Source organism: Phascolarctos cinereus, unplaced genomic scaffold, assembly GCF_003287225.1.
Source record: "Phascolarctos cinereus isolate Bilbo 61053 unplaced genomic scaffold, phaCin_HiC Scaffold_4;HRSCAF=312, whole genome shotgun sequence".
NCBI lineage: Eukaryota > Metazoa > Chordata > Mammalia > Diprotodontia > Phascolarctidae > Phascolarctos > Phascolarctos cinereus.
This window is the reverse complement of record NW_027555847.1, coordinates 92,231,164-92,249,007: the sequence shown is the minus strand read 5'-3', so window position 1 is coordinate 92,249,007 and position 17,844 is coordinate 92,231,164. Positions and strand designations below refer to the sequence as shown.

General features: G+C 44.6%; 1 protein-coding gene across 3 annotated transcripts in view; it reads left to right on the top strand.

Annotated features, from left to right (window-relative positions):
* The window catches only part of ALS2CL (ALS2 C-terminal like), a 67,657-nt gene that overhangs the window by 47,765 nt on the left and 2,048 nt on the right, over positions 1 to 17,844 (top strand). For all 3 annotated transcript variants that reach the window (XM_020998935.2, XM_020998934.2, XM_020998933.2), the window contains exons 15-25: positions 470 to 547; positions 1,738 to 1,868; positions 3,517 to 3,690; positions 4,023 to 4,119; positions 6,580 to 6,737; positions 6,857 to 6,925; positions 11,133 to 11,306; positions 14,562 to 14,604; positions 15,570 to 15,631; positions 16,934 to 17,083; positions 17,303 to 17,399. In XM_020998935.2, coding sequence (XP_020854594.1) covers positions 470 to 547; positions 1,738 to 1,868; positions 3,517 to 3,690; positions 4,023 to 4,119; positions 6,580 to 6,737; positions 6,857 to 6,925; positions 11,133 to 11,306; positions 14,562 to 14,604; positions 15,570 to 15,631; positions 16,934 to 17,083; positions 17,303 to 17,399 — 1,233 coding nt within the window. The remainder of the gene's footprint in view (positions 1 to 469; positions 548 to 1,737; positions 1,869 to 3,516; positions 3,691 to 4,022; positions 4,120 to 6,579; positions 6,738 to 6,856; positions 6,926 to 11,132; positions 11,307 to 14,561; positions 14,605 to 15,569; positions 15,632 to 16,933; positions 17,084 to 17,302; positions 17,400 to 17,844) is intronic.

Below are 17,844 nucleotides of genomic sequence, written 5' to 3'. Positions count from 1 at the left end.
CCTTGCATTAAAGATAGCATCTGTACCATCCAAATGACTTCCCTGTCTTGGCAGCTGACAAGATACTGAGTTGCATATATTAGCTGGGTGACCTTGGGCAAGGTTTGTTCCTTTACAAAAGGGGCATGAAAATATCTGCACTATATACCTGGATTTGTTGTCAGGAGACCTGGGTTTGAGTCCTATCTTTCCCCCTTGCTAGCTGTGTGACCTTCGACAAGGCAGTCTCTGTGCCTCAGTTTCCCCTCTGTCAAATAATATTTGCACTCTGTACCTCACTGGTTTGTTGTCAAGGATCAAGTCAATAACTGGTATCTAAAGTACTTTAAAACAGCAACAACAATACTATGGTGACCATATCTTGGCCAGCTGAGGTGCTGACCACTGCTTCTTTGGCTGTCTCTCTAGTCAGCCCCTAATACTCTTCTTAAGCACTCCCTGGGCTCTCCTTCCACTGTATCCCTTTCAGGGCCCTGGGATACTCCTGTTGGAAGATGACTCACTCTATGAGGGCAGCTTCACAAGAGACCTGGCCTACACAGGGAAGGTAAGCAAGCCTCTGTTTAGTCATTCAGTAGGATAGGTTATAGTAGAAGAGATTCAGTAGAGTAGATTATAGCTTTGGCCTTGGGGGTAAGGTCATTTAAATTCTTCCTTATTCCAGAATTACTATTAATGCCAGGTTTGGGGTTGAGCTAAGCTCTATTCCTGTAGGGGAAGAGACAAGATGGTGGCATTGACTAGAGGATGTCAAGTCCAGGGTTGCCTGGGTGAAGGGGCTTTTTTGACTTTTGGGTGACTTTGAAGCTGGGAGATGGATTCTTTGACCGTCCAGGAATCAATAATCAAGAGTCCTCTCTGTCCAGTCCCTGTGATTCTATTTCTAGGCTCGAAGACTTGACCATCTCCTTCTCCCTTCCCCCTAGCTCACAAAGCAAGTCTAAAGCTTCTTGGGTTTAAATAGAATCTTTCTTCCAACCTAGTTGTAATAAACCCTTCCTTACATTCCCCAAACACACACCCAATGGGGTAAAATCAGCCAGAATTTTATAATTTCCTTAGTGGGGACTCTCTTTGCTGACAGAGATCCTGAGCACTAATAGAAAGAAAATTTCATAAGTTTCTATAGCCTGAACCATTCATCCCTAGGTAGCCAACCATCTAAGATGAGTCTCTCTGGACCTAGTTGAGTCCTCAGATGACACCCATTCCTGGGCTCATATTTGAAGCTGCACCAAGGTGGGAGGAATTGCCAGATGTTCCTCTCCACTGGCATAGCCCTCAAGAGCTCAAGGTCACCTCTGGGTTATAAGGAGCTATTAGAAGAGTACTTTAGAGGAGGATGTTAATAGACATCAACTCCACCTTCTAGGTTATGTATTTGCCTTCTGAGAGGAGCCTTTTATAGACAATGTCAATCAATTAATCAATAACAAGCAAGCACTTATTAATCCCCTCCTGTGTTCTGGACACTGTTCCAGGCTTTGGGGATACAAATACTAGAGAGATAGTCCTTGTTCTCATTATACTGTGCAGAGACTATGGGGTAGAGCTTGACTAAGGGTAGCCTGTGCCAGGTAAATTGCAGGATAAAATTGATGAATTCCATCAAATTAACTTGATAGCAACCAAAGGCCAGAAAGTTAGCTCCAAATGGAAGACTGTCTTCTGTAAAGAGGAGGCAAGTCCTACTTATTCACAAGCAAGACACCCTACTTTGTTTTCTCTTTATTCCAGGGCAAAATCACTTTCCCCAATGGCTACTTTCTAAAGGCTTCCTTCAGTACTGGGGTCGGTAAGGGCTTCCATACCCAGGGTGTCCTGGAGACAACTGCTCACCCTCTAGATCCCATGCATACCTGTAAACGGTGAGAACCCAGCTCTTCTTCTTCCATAGCCCTACCCCATGCCCAAATCTTTGCATCTCATTTGAATATAGACAGGGGATTGCTCTTTTGTCTCTTGAATCAAGGGAAGTAGGCCTGACCTGAAGGTTCTAATGGGTTCCACTAGGTAGATGAAAGAATATAGAGAAGCAAGTAGGTGGTCCCATAGTTTATGGAGCACCAGGCCTGCAGTCAGGAAGACTCATGTTCCTGAGTTCAAATCTGGCCTCAGACACTTACTAGCTGTGTGATCCTGGGCAAGTCACTTAGCCCTGTTTGCCTTAGTTTCCTTATCTGTAAAATGAGCTGGAGAAGGAAAAGGAAAGCTACTCCTGTATCTTTGCCAAGAAAACCCCAAATGGGGTCATGAAGAGTCAGATCCAGCTGAAACAACTGAACAACAGCATAATACATCCAAAGAACATAAAAGTGTTAAATCTGGAAGGGCCTTCCAGAACACAGAATATCTTGTGACCTAGAAGGGACTAGACCATTATAGCAATAAGGGACCTTAGGCCATGACCATAGAATCTCAGAACTTAAAGGAGCCTTAGGAAAAAAAGAAGTCAGAGCTTAGGATATAAAACATAAAATGTTACTGTGAGAACTGATCTTAGAACATACATTGTAAATGCTGCAAGGAACCTTAGGATTCATCTTGTGTTGTAGATTACAGTGCCACCTTTGTTGTTAAAGCCTAGGAAGCAAATCCAGCATGGGTCATTTATTGTGCACTTTGGGGCCCCTCAGTTGGTTTGCTTCTCCTTATTTACATTTCCCTACTCCAAAATTCCTTCCCCAGTTTGGTTCAGGTCCTTAATAGTAGAGGTGAGCAAAGAGGGGCCTGGGAGCAGTAGAGGAGCCCAGGGGAGCCCATTTGTTCCTAGCTCCATGCTTCCTTCCTCTCCGTTCCCCTCTCTTCTCACACAACATGATCATATTGACTGCCAAATACTCGACCTTGCCCTAAAATGAGCTGCTGGTTCATTGCTCTTACAGTTAACTGGGGCTATTGGGAGTAGGACTGGGACCACCCTGGCCTGCACGTTTAGGAATGGTAGCTCGTGCTCCCAATTGCTGGGCTCTCACTTAGGGGGTTCTCTAGATGGGGAGGGGTAGCTGTGGCCAGAGGAGTCAACTCTATCCCAGATGCACAGCAAGTCACAGATCAAAGGGACCCAGGACGAGTGGGGTGAGCGATCCCTAGGGACATAGTGTGACTCTTTGCCTCTTCTTTCTGCCCTCTCTCTTCTTCCCCTCCTTGCCTTCTTTTGTGTATCTCCACCAGTCTTTATTCTTTTTATCTTTGCCCTGTTCCATTCTCTCTTTTCAGCTACTCCTTGGCTACCCAAATACTCAGGGATACTTAGTAATCCAATTGCCTAGGACATTATTCTTTTCCTGGTTTCCTCTATTTGTTCCTCTCTGCTGGTCCTCCTCTCCTTTGCCATTCCTTTTCCATGGCCCTCCCAGAGCCATGACCCCTCCTGGCATGTGCCGTGGCTGGCTTCCATTACTTGAGGAGTGGGTGATGGGGAAGGGAGGAGAGCTGACAAGTTTGGGGATGGGCGGCACTAATAGGTGTGAGGCTGGGTCAAGTGAGCCAGACCCTCTCTCTCCCTGTCTCCAGCCAGCTGGGGCTAGAGGCCTTTCCTGTGGAGAGCCGATGGCAAGGCATCTACCAGCAGTTCCGGGAGTTCATCCACTCTAACTGTCCAGAGGATGCTCAAGAGGCTTTCTTGGGCTTTCATGTCCAGACAGCCAAGGAGCTCCGGAAATCCCAGGAGTATCTCTTCTGTGACAGGTAAGGGCGAGCGAGGCCACCCCCGAGGTGAGGACAGAGGACCACAGGTCAGCTTCCCCTTCCTAATATCACTCATGGACAGACAGATGGATGGATGGATGGATGGATGGATGGATGGATGGATGGATGGATGGGAAAGCTATATCTCTCACCCGGTCACCCTAATTCCACTTTATTTACCAAGGCCTTCTGTGGGCCCAGTCTTGCGCTGGGCTCTGAGAAGGAGTAGGAAAAGGTCCCTAGTCCGAGGGGGGAGACAAGGCCAGGAAGTGGGGCCCCTCTCCTTAGGATGATGAATTCCATGAGATGTTTTGGTGTCTTCTGGGACCCAGAAGTAACCCGGATGAAGTTTCAGCAAAGATCAAGGACGTACTTGCAGAACTGCCAACACACCAGGATCCAGAGTCACTCCAACTCTACCTACAGAAAGTAATGGCAGATGGGGGGGAGGGAGGGGGACTGTGCCTCTGGCAGGTTTCTTCCCCAGCTCCCAGGCAGCTGCCCATGGGGAATGTGAATAACAACCACACATGGGCTTTGGTTTATGCCTTTCAAAGCAGACTGGTATTGTGGAAAGAGCCCTGGACTTAGAGCCAAAGATACAGTGGGTTCACATTTGGTTTTGGCTTTTTATTAGTGCTGTGACCATAGGCAGGCCATACAACATTTCTGAGCCTCAGTTTCCTCATCTGTAAAATATCTAATCCCTGTTGTGAAGAATAGGTGGTAGGATCAGAAGAGCTAATGCATGAAAAACATTTTGGAAACCCTAAAGTTCTATGTAGAATGTTGGTAACTTTATTATCATTAATGCTTGGCTTGGTCCTCAGTATGAGGCAGGCTGAGCAGAGGTTATCACTCTCATTTTACATATGAGAAAGTTGAGGTGCAGAATGGAAGACTAAAGGCTCAGGCCCTAAGCTTGAGGCCGCCATGAGCTTTGCCCATTTCCTGAGGCTTCAGATACTTGGAAACAGTCTAGGGGATCTTTTGCCTTTGGCCCTCAGAGCTTTTACCTTTTTTTTTTTTAACTATTTTTTAAATCTTCCTTGGTTTTTGAACTCCCAACTTGCCTTTCCTACTCTTAGGCCAGTATGAATGAATGAATGAATGAATGAATGAATGAATGGTTATCCATCCATCTATCCATTCATTCATCCATCCCTCCTGCATTTCCTGCTCTTGGCCCTGTACAAATGACTGAAAATTTTCATTGGTTCATGTATTCATCCTTCCCTTCCTATTCTTGCTCCAGCAGAGAAAGTAAATACCTTGGAGTTGGGAGACAGAGAGTAAGGACAGGTGGTGGCCTTCCCTTTCCCCATTCTTCCTGCTGTTCCATCAGGACATTTAGGGTTGCCTCATTAGTAAGAAGAGGAAGGGGATGAAAGATAGAAGATATGGGGTTTGCCAGCCCTAGAGATGTCTTGCAGAGTGGTTGAGTGATGGACACAGCACTCTTGTGTGGATTGATTGGGAGCTGGCCAGGGTAGGCAGGGAAGAGACCTGGGGCAGCCTGGTCTTCAGAGTTTAGTCCTGGGTATTCTTACTCCTTTGGTTTGGTGGTGGTGTTGGGAGGGGGTTCAGGGAGAGACTATCCCACCAATAAGCCGAGGAGCACGCAATGGTAAAAGTTTGCTCCCTTCCCTACAGAAGGGTGACCTGGGGCCCTTAGCACCTGGATCCTGAGCCTGCTTGACTCTCTAAGCTTAGAGATGTGCTGCCACATCTAATCCCCAGCTCTCTGCCCTGTAACTGGGTAGTCTGTTTTCCCTTTCCCTTCTCCCTTCTGTTGTCTTACACCCCATACCTAGGTTTTGTTTACAAGGCAGATGTAGCAGCATAGTGATTGGTCTCAAAGGTCACACATAATGCTCGTGGGACCTTTGGCAAATTACTTCACCTCATAGTGTCCTGGGCAGTTCTCTAGGGGAAAAAAATATTGCTAGAGGAAAACTCAGACTCAGAGTCCATTCTCATGAAAGAAAACTATTCTGGGCACTGTCACCTAACTGTCACACAGTGATTTTATAGCAGAGCTGAGACTCAACTCAGTTCTGCTACCTCGTCTCCACTCTTCCATCCTCTCCTCAGTCTAGAACACTGAGCAGAAGTCAGGACACTCTTTCTATGTTTTAAGTTCCTCCTGAATTCTGACTTTTTGCGTTCTGTGTTCTAAGGTCCTTCTAATCCTGACATCCTGTATTCTAGGTCCCACCTATCTTTCATGTTCAATGTTTTGTTTTACAAGACCCCTTCTAATCTTGACATTCAAAGTCCCTGTGTTCTAGGGTCTCTTTTACCCCTGACATTCCATATTCTGTGATCTTAGGTTCCTTCCCAATCCTGACATTGTAGGGTTCCAAAGTCCCTTCCAGCCCAAAGTCCTATATCCAATGTCCTAAGGAGTCTCTCTGTCTTGATATTCTTTGTTGGTGGGTCCTTCCAGCTCTTGTATTGTATAGAACAGGGGTTCTTACCAGAAGTCCGCATGGATAGATTTCAGTGGGTTCCTTTTGATGGGGGAAAAATTATCTGTATTTTCACTAATATCTAACTGAAATTTTGTTTTTCCTTCAGTTATTTAAAAACATTAATCTGGGAAGGGGCCCACAGACTTCACCAGACTTCTATAGGGGGTCCATGACACAAATAAGGTTTAGAACCCCTGGCATAGAGGATGGGTATCTGTTTCTTTGTGCTCCTGCTTTCTTTATAAAGAACAAATGGAGATACTCAACAGTGCCCAGACTTATTCCCTAGGGCACCTAGGGATGCCCTAAAGGTCTGATGACCTATAGGAAGTGGGACAGGCCATGAGTGATAAAGGGCAGTGTTCAGATTTTGTGATTCTCTGAGGGAGTGCAGAACCTTCCCCTTCCCGTGCAGGCCCTGAAATCTTCTGCACACCCTCTGGGGAAGCTGGTGAAGTTGCTGACGCTGGCCTTCCAGGCCACCTACTCGGGCTTCGGGGCCAACAAACACCTGCTGGGCCTGGCGCAGGAGGAGGTCAAACATCACGCCCAGGAGATCTGGGCTTTCTATCAGTAAGTTGGCAGCGGCTTCTCAGATGACTTCTGGATACCTTCTAACTCAAGATTTTACGGCTCTTGAGATTCTAAGAGGAGAGTGTGGACAAACGGCTTCTTTTCTTATCCGTTTGTAGGGGACTGCTGCGAGTAGCCTTGGAGCGGCAGGGTCAGATTCAGGAGGAGAGGGAAGACACAAGTGAAAGGTAATCTTGGTGTGTCTGAGTTGGCTGTCCTGGGTTTGACTTCCAGGAGCCCAATCCAACCCACTCTACTTTCTGCTCCTCAGCGATTAGGTTTCCTGTATGCAGCTGACTTAGGCCTTAGGTTCTCCCTCCCAGAGAAGCATAGCAGAAGAAGCCAAGGGCTGAGTGTTCCAAGACTTGTGTCCAAATCTCAGTTCCTCTAACCATGGGACCCTTTAGTTCCCCCCACTATAAGACAAAGGGGTTGGACTAGTTTTGAGGCTGGCAAACTAGTGCTGACTGCCTGGCTTTTTTTCCCCCCAGTGTAAATACCATCCAGGCATGGTGGCTGGGTTGTATTTTGTGGACCTAGACCTGGGTGGCCTGGGGCTGTATTTTGTGGACCCCTGGACTGGTTGTTCTGTAAATTTCTCCAGCTTTAAACCCTATGATTCTAATCTCACCTTCTGGACCTTACCTCCAGAGGAGAGGTCTTTGGGATAGGATTACAGGGAGAATGAGAGTGCTACACTCTGTCTTGGTGAGGCAGAGAAGGTTGGGTACCATTCCTTAAAGTGAGGTCTGTGGATTCCAAGAATTTAGGCTTCACTGAGGGCTGGTCACATTGAATATGTGTATTCTTGCCTTTGCTCCAAGATTGTCCATGTCATTCTTACTGTATTTTTGTACCATTCCTGAATTCTCACCTTTACAAATGGAGAACCGAGACCTGGGGAAGAGGGGCGACTTGTAAAGGGTGAAATGAGGAAATTAGATGAGGCTAAAGAGAAATGCGGCATTGGTAATGACAAAGGGATGTTTAATTAAAATGAAAAAGATGACAGATCCATGGTAGCTTTGGTGCTCTGGCCTGGGTCATTCAATACCTAACAAACAATAATTAAGCACCCACTGTGTGCAGAGGACTGAGATACAAAGTTAGATAAGTCTAGTACAGAGGTTGTTAAACTTTTTGGTGTCAGGACCCCATTAGACTCTTAAAAATTAGTGAAGCTCCTCCCAAAGAGCTTTTGTTTATGTGGGTTATATCTATCAATATTTATCACCTTAGAAATTAAAACTGATAAAAGTTTAAAATACATATTAATTCATTAAAATAATAATAGCTCCATTATGTTAACAGATCTTCATGAAAAATGTTTTCTTTTTTTTGAAATATATTTTCTAAGACAAAATATTTAATGAGAAGAGTGGCATTGTTTTGCATATATATATTTTTTTGGCTAGGCAATGCGGTTAAGTGACTTGCCCAGGGTCATACAGCTAGTAAGTGTTATGTGTCTGAGGCTGGATTTGAACTCAGGTCCTCGTGAATCCAGGGCCGGTGCTCTATCCTCTGCGCCATCTAGCTGCCCGTTTTGCATATTTTTTACACATTTTAAAAGAGATCCTTAATGTCTGGCTTAACAGAAGACAGCCAGATGATCATATATACTTCTATACCCAACCTGTTGTGATATGTTGTCTTGGTTGAAGTATATGAAGAAAATCTAGCCTCACACAGATAAGTAGCTGGAAAAAAGAGGAGGATTTTAATAGATAATATTTATGAAAATTATTTTGAAAATAGTTGTGACATCTCAGACCCCCTTGAAAGGGTCTCAGGGATCCTCAGACCTCACTTTGAGAGCCCACTGTAGGAGATTTTAAAATTCAGTTAAACAAACCACAATTAAGTGCCTATTTCATGTAGAGCACATATGAAATTTAGGAATCCTTACCTTTGTGGTCCTCACAATCTTGATAGAGGTATAAGGCATTTGATTCAATTCAATTGAACTCAATCCAATTAATTTCCTAGGATCAAGAATCAGAAATCTAGCACAACCCCTTTGTATTACAGGTGAGGAAACCGAGGCCCAGTAAGCGTAAATGATTCGTGATTTAAACCAAGCCTTCTGATTCCAAACTTTTTCTTTCCTTCCTTCCTTCCTTCCTTCCTTCCTTCCTTCCTTCCTTCCTTCCTTCCTTCCTTCCTTCCTTCCTTCCTTCCTTCCTTCCTTCCTTTCTTTCTTTCTTTCTTTCTTCTTTCTTTCTTTCTTTCTTTCTTTCTTTCTTTCTTTCTTTCTTTCTTTCTTTTTTACCTCAACAAGCATATATTCAGTGCCTATTTTGTGTATAGTCCTGTCTCTGTGAGAGAGTTTAGGTAAGATATAGTAGGGGGTCAAGATATAAACACAAAGATCAAATGAGATAATGTTTATAAAACATTTTGCAAACCTTAAAATGCTATCTAAAAGTCTTCTTAGTAATAATAAAATTGTAAATTAGTAATAAAATAATAGCAAGCATTTATATAGGGTTTACTATGTGCCAGGCACCGTGCTAAGTGCTTTACAACTATCACCTCATTTTATCCTCACCACAACCATGGGTGGTAGGTGCTATTGTCAACCCATTTTACAGTTGGGGAAAATGAGGCAGACATCGATTAAGTGGCTTACTTAAAGTGATACAACGTAAGGGTCTGAGGTTGGATTTGAACTCAGGTGTTCCTAACTCAGGCCCCAATGGTTTGTAATAATAATTGCTAACACATGTATAGTGCCTGCCTTGTGCCAAGCACTCTGGTAAATGCTTTATAATTATTACCTTATTTGATCCTCACAACAACCCTGGGAGATAGGTGCTACTGTCATCCCCATTTTACAGTTGAGGAAAGTGAGGCAGACAGATTGAGTGACTTGCTCAAAGTGATACAGGTAGTAAGGTCTGAGGCCACATTTGAACTTGTGCCTCCACTGAGGCACCTAGCTTTAGAACAAAATATATGACAAACACTTAACCTTAACATACTTAAATACTTGAAATACTTAAATACTTAAAATACTAACCTTAAAAACTTATCTAAAGTCTCTGATTAATACTAGTAACGGTAATAAACAAATAGTTTTGGAACAAAGTATATGACAAGTGCAAACCAGATCCTAAATGCAGTAGGGCAGGGAAGATGAGGACACCAGCAGCAGGGTGGGGAAAAACCTGGGGAAGTCACTATGTCAGCTCATCGTGAGTAGGGATTGTTTGACTCTTTGTGCTTGTCACCTCAGTGTCTGGCCCAGGGCCTGCCATGTAGTAGGTGCTTAATAAATGCCTGTCAATGTAGCCATTGCTACATACCTAGAAGGCTGGCCAAAACTACTGATCAATGGGACAGAACTTACAGCTTTCTTGCTAAGTCCAAGGCTTAGCTACCGTCCTCATGTGGAAGTCCGGCTCCCTGTTAAGACCCCTTCCTTTTCATCCTTTCTTTGCGGGAAAGGAAAGCACATCACAGACTGAAACATTTTCACATAGGAGATCCCAGAGTTGTACATCTTGAGCTGGAAAGGTCAGTGAAACCCCTTATTTTATAGATGATGAAAATAAGGCCCACAGAGTTCAGTGACATCCCATAGGTAGTAAACTTCTGAAGTGAGATTTGAACCCAGGCCTTTGGACTCCAGAGACAGTGCATTTTCCATTGTACCCCATGGTTCAGGAACCTCTTGCCCCTTCCTCCCCACACTGAGCCATCTGAATAGGGACATGGAACATGGTGGAGAGAGAAGATCCTTGGGCTGTCCTGAGGTCTTAATGAAGTCTCCTGTTCCATTAGTGACTGACTCGCTCTGACCTGAGAAACATAGATTTAGAGCTGGCTGGGGCTTCAGAATCCCCCTGACCCTCTTCTCTCAGGGCTTAAGGCTCCTTTTCTGGTAAAAGTAGAGAATAAAGATCCCTTTTCTTGCTCACTCTGGTATTAGGAAGATCATATAAGACAATGCTTGTCAAACTGTTTTGGAAAGTTTAAAATGTGATACATTTATTTTGGAGGTGGTTCAAGTGAGAAAGGCTGAGCTCCCTCCCAACAGTTGTCTTATTGAGGGGATACCTGTGGCCTTGGCCTTATTGGGGCAACTGGTGGCACAGTGGATAGAGTGCTGGGTCTGGAGTCAGGAAGACTATCTTCCCGAGTTCAAATCTCCCCTCAGACACTGGTTGTGTGACCCTGGGCAAGTCACCTAACCCTGTTGGCCTTAATTTCCTCATGTGTAAAATAAGCTGGAGAAGGAAATGGCAAACCACTCCAGTATCTCTGCCAAGAAAACCCCGAATGGGGTCACGAGGAGTCGGACACACCCAAAGAACAACGTGACCCTGCTCTTACTGGCAGGGAGGCCGTGCAGACACACACCCAGTAACTCTTCCTTTCTCCCTCCCACAGTCACCCTGAGGCCTACAGGCTGGTCCTGCCAATCATCCTGCCCTGCTTCTATCCGGAGCTCTTTATGCTGTACATGTTGTACCACGAGAAAGAAGACAACCTCTACAGCCAGGGCATAGCCGACCTGAGTCTGTTCCCAGACACCAAGCTGCTGGAATGCCTGGATGTGCAGAGGTGAGTGCAGTCCCCTAGGTTCTGGCTCCTTTCTATCCCAGATCCCAAAGGAACCCTTCTGGGTTCCTTTCTCTGGGTCTCCTTTCTGGCCTCCATTCTCTCTCCCTCCCTCTAGAGCAGAACCACTCTTTCTCCTCAAAGCCCTTTACATATTTTTATTGATTCTTCAGAGAAAAGAGTTGCTTGGAGTATGGATTAACTATCTACCTCCATTTCTTTTCTTTTTTTAAATTTTTTTATTAATTTATTTTTAGTTTTCAACAATCACTTCCATATATTTGAGTTTTACATTTTTCTCCCCCTCCCTTCCCAACTCTCTCCCCAAGACAGCATGCAATCTGATATAGGCTCTATATATACATTCCTATTAAACACATTTTCACATTAGTGATATTGTAAAGAAGAGTTAGAACCAATAGGAGGAACCACAAGAAAGAAGAAACAAAATAGAAGGAAAAAAAAGAGCAAATAGTAGGCTTCCCTCTGCATTCAAACTCCATAGTTCTTTCTTTGGATGTGGATAGCATTTTCCATCATGAGACTTTTGGAGATGTCTTAGATCTTGCACTGCTGAGAAGTGCTAAGTCTATCAAAGTTAGTCATCGAACAGTGTGCTGTTACTGTGTACAACGTTCTCCTGGTTCTACTCACTTCACTCAGCATCAGTCCACACAAGTCTTTCCAGGTTTTTCTGAAGTCAGCCTGTTCATCATTTCTTATAGCACGACAGTATTCCATTACATTCATATACCACAACTCGTTCAGCCGTTCCACAATTAACGGGCATCCTCAATTTCCAATTCTTTGTCACCACCAAAAGAGCTGCTATAAATATTTTTGTACATGTGGGTCCTTTTCCCATTTTTATGATCTCTCTGGGATATAGCCCTAGAAGTGCTATTGCTGGGCTGAAGGGTATGCACATTTTTATGGCCCTTGGGCATAATTCCAAACTGCCCTCCAAAATGGCTGGATCACTACCTCCATTTTTTGGTGCCAGCCACGGAGGTTACAAAGGGTAACCGCCACTGGTGCACAGAAAAGCCATGCCATCTGATACACCCTGGCCATTGCTTTCAGTGAATGTTAGACAGTCTTCCCCACGCCCAGCAGAGACTTCTTCGGTCTTTTCACAGGGCACTAATTTAACCTGTATTCAGAAAGAGGTGCTCCAAATAACCAGATAATATTTATTATCATAGATTTAGAACTGGCAGGCTCTTTGGAGGGCATCCAGTCCAACCCTATCATTTTACAGATGAGGAAACTGAGTCTAGAGAGGTTAGCTTACCTATAAAGGGGAAGAACAAGGATGTGAACCCAGGCACTCTCCCAACCCAGGGCTCTCTTCTACTGTATAATGGTGCCACTTACATGTTGGCAATGTTTATGGGAGCTGTCCCTGGCCTGACTGCAGTTTTCCTCTCCTGTACAGTCCACCCTATCTTGCACCTTTCTATCACTGGCTTCCTTGTGGACACACTGCTTTTATTATTATAGTAATTGGAATCACCACATTATCCCCCATGGGCATGGACTGTGAGTGTACTTTTACCTGTTCCCCTTGCACCTAAGACAGGGCTGTCATAGAGCAAGAGAGGGACAGTGTCAAAGAAAAAAAAATAATGTTAATGCAGTCTACAATTTAGTTTGCCAGAAGCAATTTTATTGAATGCAACATTAATTTATATTCAAACTATTTCTAGCTTTATTGAATTTAATATATTCAAACTATTTCTAGCTTTATTGAATTTAACATTAATTTATATTCAAACTATTTCTAGCTTGGAGACATGTTCAGACTGGGATAGTTCCCCATGTTCTCCGACATGATTCTCTGCCAGGAAGATTTTAGGCAACATTTATAGGAATCTTGAGCAAAGGAGAGATCATAATATGTTAAAGTGTAGTTTGGGGGTTAACCTTCTAAAACTGGCCAGTTCCTTTTTGGACTCTTCCTCCTAAGGAATTCCTTCCTTTGATCAAAATCTTAACCTTGAATTCCCAAAGAGAAGACACAGTCCTTACATGGGGCAAGAGGCCAATCATTCAAAGGAGAGGGGGGACAGCTCAGTGATCCTATCTAGACCAGAGTTGTGTTCAGTTATCATTCTTACTGAATTTCAAAAGGTCTCAGCCTTTGTGCTTCCCATTTGCCTAAAGGGACAAATCTGGAGAGGCTGGAGAAATATTTCTTGAGAAACTGAAAACGAATCTTTGTTTTCTTTCATTTAAAATATGGTTCCTCAACAGTTTGCTACAGACTGATGGGCTTAAGCCAAAGATGTAGGGCTGCAGCTGGTCAAAATCATTGAGAATACATAATCTGGGATAGACAGGGACCACAGGAGGTCATTTATTGGGTCCATCTCCCTCTGGAGGAGTTCCCCATTGAAATCATCACAGATAAGATAAACATCTAACCAGTGTTTAAATGCCACAAGCTGAAGACACAAGGTATTACAAATGGGTAAGCTGCAGGCCAGGAATCAGGAGACCTGGCTGGGTTCAGCTATTCTACTAGTTCACTGTCTACTTCACAATAATGACAACAACTAGGGTTTACACAACATTTTAAGGTTTACAAATTACTTTACACGTTAGTTCATTTAATCCTCACAACAATCTAAGTTGTATTATTATCCTCATTTTATAGATGAGGAAACTGAGGCAGACAGAGGTTATCCACAGCTAGTAAGCATCTTCAGGTTAGATTTGAACTCAGGTCTATCCTGATTCCTGGTTCAAGGTTGTATCCAATGTGCCACAGGATGCTTTAGCAGGGAGTGGCGAGAGCTGGGGAATCTGGGTTTTTAATCCTCTGCTCCTTACTATTTATGCAACTTTGGGCAGATCTGGTCTTTTGTGCCTTACTTAGGAGGAGAGGCTTATACAAGATACCTCTGAGGTCCTTTCTAACCCGAAACCTGTGATCTCAGACTTCTCTCTGGGCCTCAGTTTTTTTATCTGTCCAATGAGGTTGAAGCCTACATATTACTATTTATATTGTATCAGAAGTAATTTGTGGTCAACAATTAAATATAAATAAGGTGGGTGTATCGGGAGGGGATCACATAGTACAATGAGGGGATGTTGGTGGAGATGATCTCTACTGGCCTTCTCAGCTCTGGTGAGAAGAATATTTTACGGCTTATTTTGGCAAAATGCTTGATGATATAACCAGCCCTAAGGGTCAGGAAATTCTGAGCCCGTTTCCTCCTGCTCAGTCCTAAAAACCCATTCCTCTTGTTCCAGGCACCTCTGGCCTCTCAAGGACCTCACACTGACAACCAACCAGGTGAGAGGACTGCCTTCCCAGGCACCCAGCTAACTTTTGGCAGGATACCTGATTGGTATGGGGTAGGGTGGGGAGCAGTAAGAGACAGCGTGAGGGGTGAGAAGGTTCTATTGAAGTCACTGGCATCATCAAGGAAGGCTTCCTAGAGGGTGCAGATATTGTGTAAAAGTTAGGAGAGTCAGGTTTAAAAAAGAATAGAGAGGAAAGCAGCAAGAATTTTTTGGGGGTAGATGGACCATTCAGTGAAAATAAAACATAGTAGGTATGAAAAAGACTTGCGTTGTCTAGATTGGAGAAGCAGCATGATGTAATAGAATGGGCACTGGGTGAGACTTGGACTGTAGTCCTGACTCATCCACTTATTAGCTATGGATCCTTGGGCAAGTCACTACTTTGACTCGTTTCCTCCGCTTTAAAATGAATGTGTCGGATTGAGGGGAAGTTGCTGCCTAGAGGCCACATGTGGCCTTCTAGGTCCTTGGATGCAGCCTTTTGACTTGAGTCCAAGTTTTACAGAACAAATCCTTTTACTAAGGGGATGTATTTAATGCAGGTAATAACACGGATTAGTTCTGTGAAGTTTGGATTCAAAGACTGCACTTGAGGACTCAGAGGGCTGCATGTGGTCTTGAGGACCCAGGTTTCCCACCCCTGAATTAGGTGATCTCCAAAATCCTTTTCAGCTGTCACATGCTGGGATAAGTTATGATGAGAGAATGTGGGCCTTTAGATGAAGTTGGATCTGACTGCTTCTGGGGCATAGGATTGATAATGAGTCTTCAATGGCCCAAGTATAGGCTGGGGATCAAGGGGGCAATTAGGGCTAGGAGAATGTTGAAGGGCTGAGGATCATCAGGATGGAGGGATTTGGTTGCTAGGCTGGCCTTGTGGAGGGGCTGAGGCAGGGGGGAGATGACTGGGTAGGGAGTCTCAGTGTGATTTTGGCTCTTGCTGTCCCCTTGCAGAGATACTCCCTGGTTAGAGACAAGTGCTTCCTCTCTGCCACCGAGTGCCTGCAGAAGATCATGTAAGTCACCCTTTCAGGGTCAACCACCCCATATGGGAACTGGGTGGGCTTCCTTCCCCTCTCATTGGAGGGGGGCAGAATATCCCCCTTTCATTCCCACCCACAGTTGGAGACCATGCCCTTATCCTATTCAGGCAGGTAGCAGCCTGCTGTGCTAACCCCATGCATGCCAGTGAATAGTCAGCCTCGACTTGAAACCTTAATGCCTCCATCTTGCCATCATTTATGCAGATGCTCCCTCCACGATTTTGCTCTGGTCTTCAATTTTTTAAAAAACTTTTATCAAGTGATTCTGAACTGCTTTTTAAGTGGATGTACAAGACATCAATATCTGGCCCCAGTGGCTCCCAATTCACTCATTCATGTGATTTGGCAATCAAATAAGAGATGGGTCCATCAAAGTTCCCTCCCCCGCATACTGAAGACAAACTCCTCAGCCAGCCTTCAACGCCCTTACGCATATAGCTTCCCCTATGCCAAGTGGTTCTAGTCTACTCTACCAAACTACATTCCTTCAGCAATATAACCTGATCACTCTGCGTTTTTGTAGTCTACACTGTTAGGTACATGGGCCATTCCCTGCATGGGATCTCTGCTCCTTCTCTCTACAAGTGTGTCCCTTCTGTCTTTACAAATCCAACTCACAGTCTGTTTCCACCAGAAAGTCCTCCTGGATTTACTCTGGCAGGCTCCACTCCCTCCTGCCTCCCTTTAGTTTTAATGCATGTAGCTCTATTCAGCTAATGCTATTCTGAACTTGGCCTATGTGTTTTTTAATGTATGTTTCCACACTGATTCCTGACTTACCCTGGGGACACTTCAGTACAAGGACTGAGTATTTTCCATTAGACTAGGGGCTTCTTAAGGGGTGGGTCTTCTTTCAGACTGGAGGGGATCCTTGAGGGCAGAGACTATCTCCCATCAGACTGGGGGGTGGAGGAGAAATTCATTCCAGATCGAAGCTTCTCTTTCCCTTTCACTTCTCTCTCCACCCCCAAAGTCTGGTCAGGCTTAAGACATCGTTCTCCATGAAGGAAGACTTACCGATGAGATGACCTTAGTCTGTTCTGTCCTTCCCTAGGAGACAAAATGAAGTCAGGAGACCAGGTTTCAAACCCTGACTCTGACACTAGCTTTGTGATCCCAAGTGAACTGACCTCTCTGACCCTGTTTCTTCACTGATAAATGGAGGCAGTTGATATTTGCACTACCTACTTCACAAGTCTGTTGTGAAGATAAGAGTTTTCTCATTTTTAAAGCCCTGTATAAATGAGATCTATTCCTACTACCTCTCCACAACAGCACTACTGTGGATCCCCGGGAGAAGCTGGAGATGCTTGAAAAGACCTATGTTGAGATTGAGAACACAGTTTCCCGGGTTCTGGAGAGGGAACATAAACTTCCTATGGATGACCTGCTGCCCTTACTCATCTATGTTGTGTCCCGGGCCCGGTAAGCCAACTCTTAGCTAGGGGACGGCAGAAGGTTGGCACAGACTGGATGTACAGGGGTTCATGAATGGGTCCCTTTTGTCCTATTCAGCTGGCTGGGGTCGGGGGGAGCTCTTCTTAGGGCAGGGCGGACTACAGGATGCCAGTAGTGATATCATAAACCATTCCCCTGTGCCATTCCAAAAGTAGGGCTTAAAAGGTTTCTGGGTATGTCTCCTAGGATCCAGCACCTGGGAGCAGAAATCCATCTGATCAGGGACATGATGGACCCCATCCACAGAGGAGGACTGTATGATTTCCTACTGACAGCCCTGGAGGTGAGGTAGCCAGGGAAGGGGAAGAAAGGGCATTGGTTTCTTTCTGGGAACAGGTCTAATTTGTTAACAGAATCAGGCCAGGACTGGAAGGGACCTTAGAAATAATGTAGCTTCCCCACTTCCCTCTACCTTCGGCCCTCCTCTCCTTTTCAACAGGGTAGAAAGAAATAATATGTTGAGGTCATAATGCAAGTTTGTAGAAATCCCACTACATGATGCCGCCTTCCACCTGTATAGCAGTCTTTTCTGCTCTCTGGGTCAGTTGTCAGGCTGCTCTAAGATGGGCATCTAGCCATGGCAGGGGGGTAAACTGAACTATCCACAAAGTGACTCAAACTTTGCAAACTCTGGTTGTTCAATAAATGTCCATTTAAATGAGTTTCTGCTCTCTCCTCCTTTCTCTTTGAACTGTGGCGTGTGTTTGCAAGGTCATGTTAGGGAATCC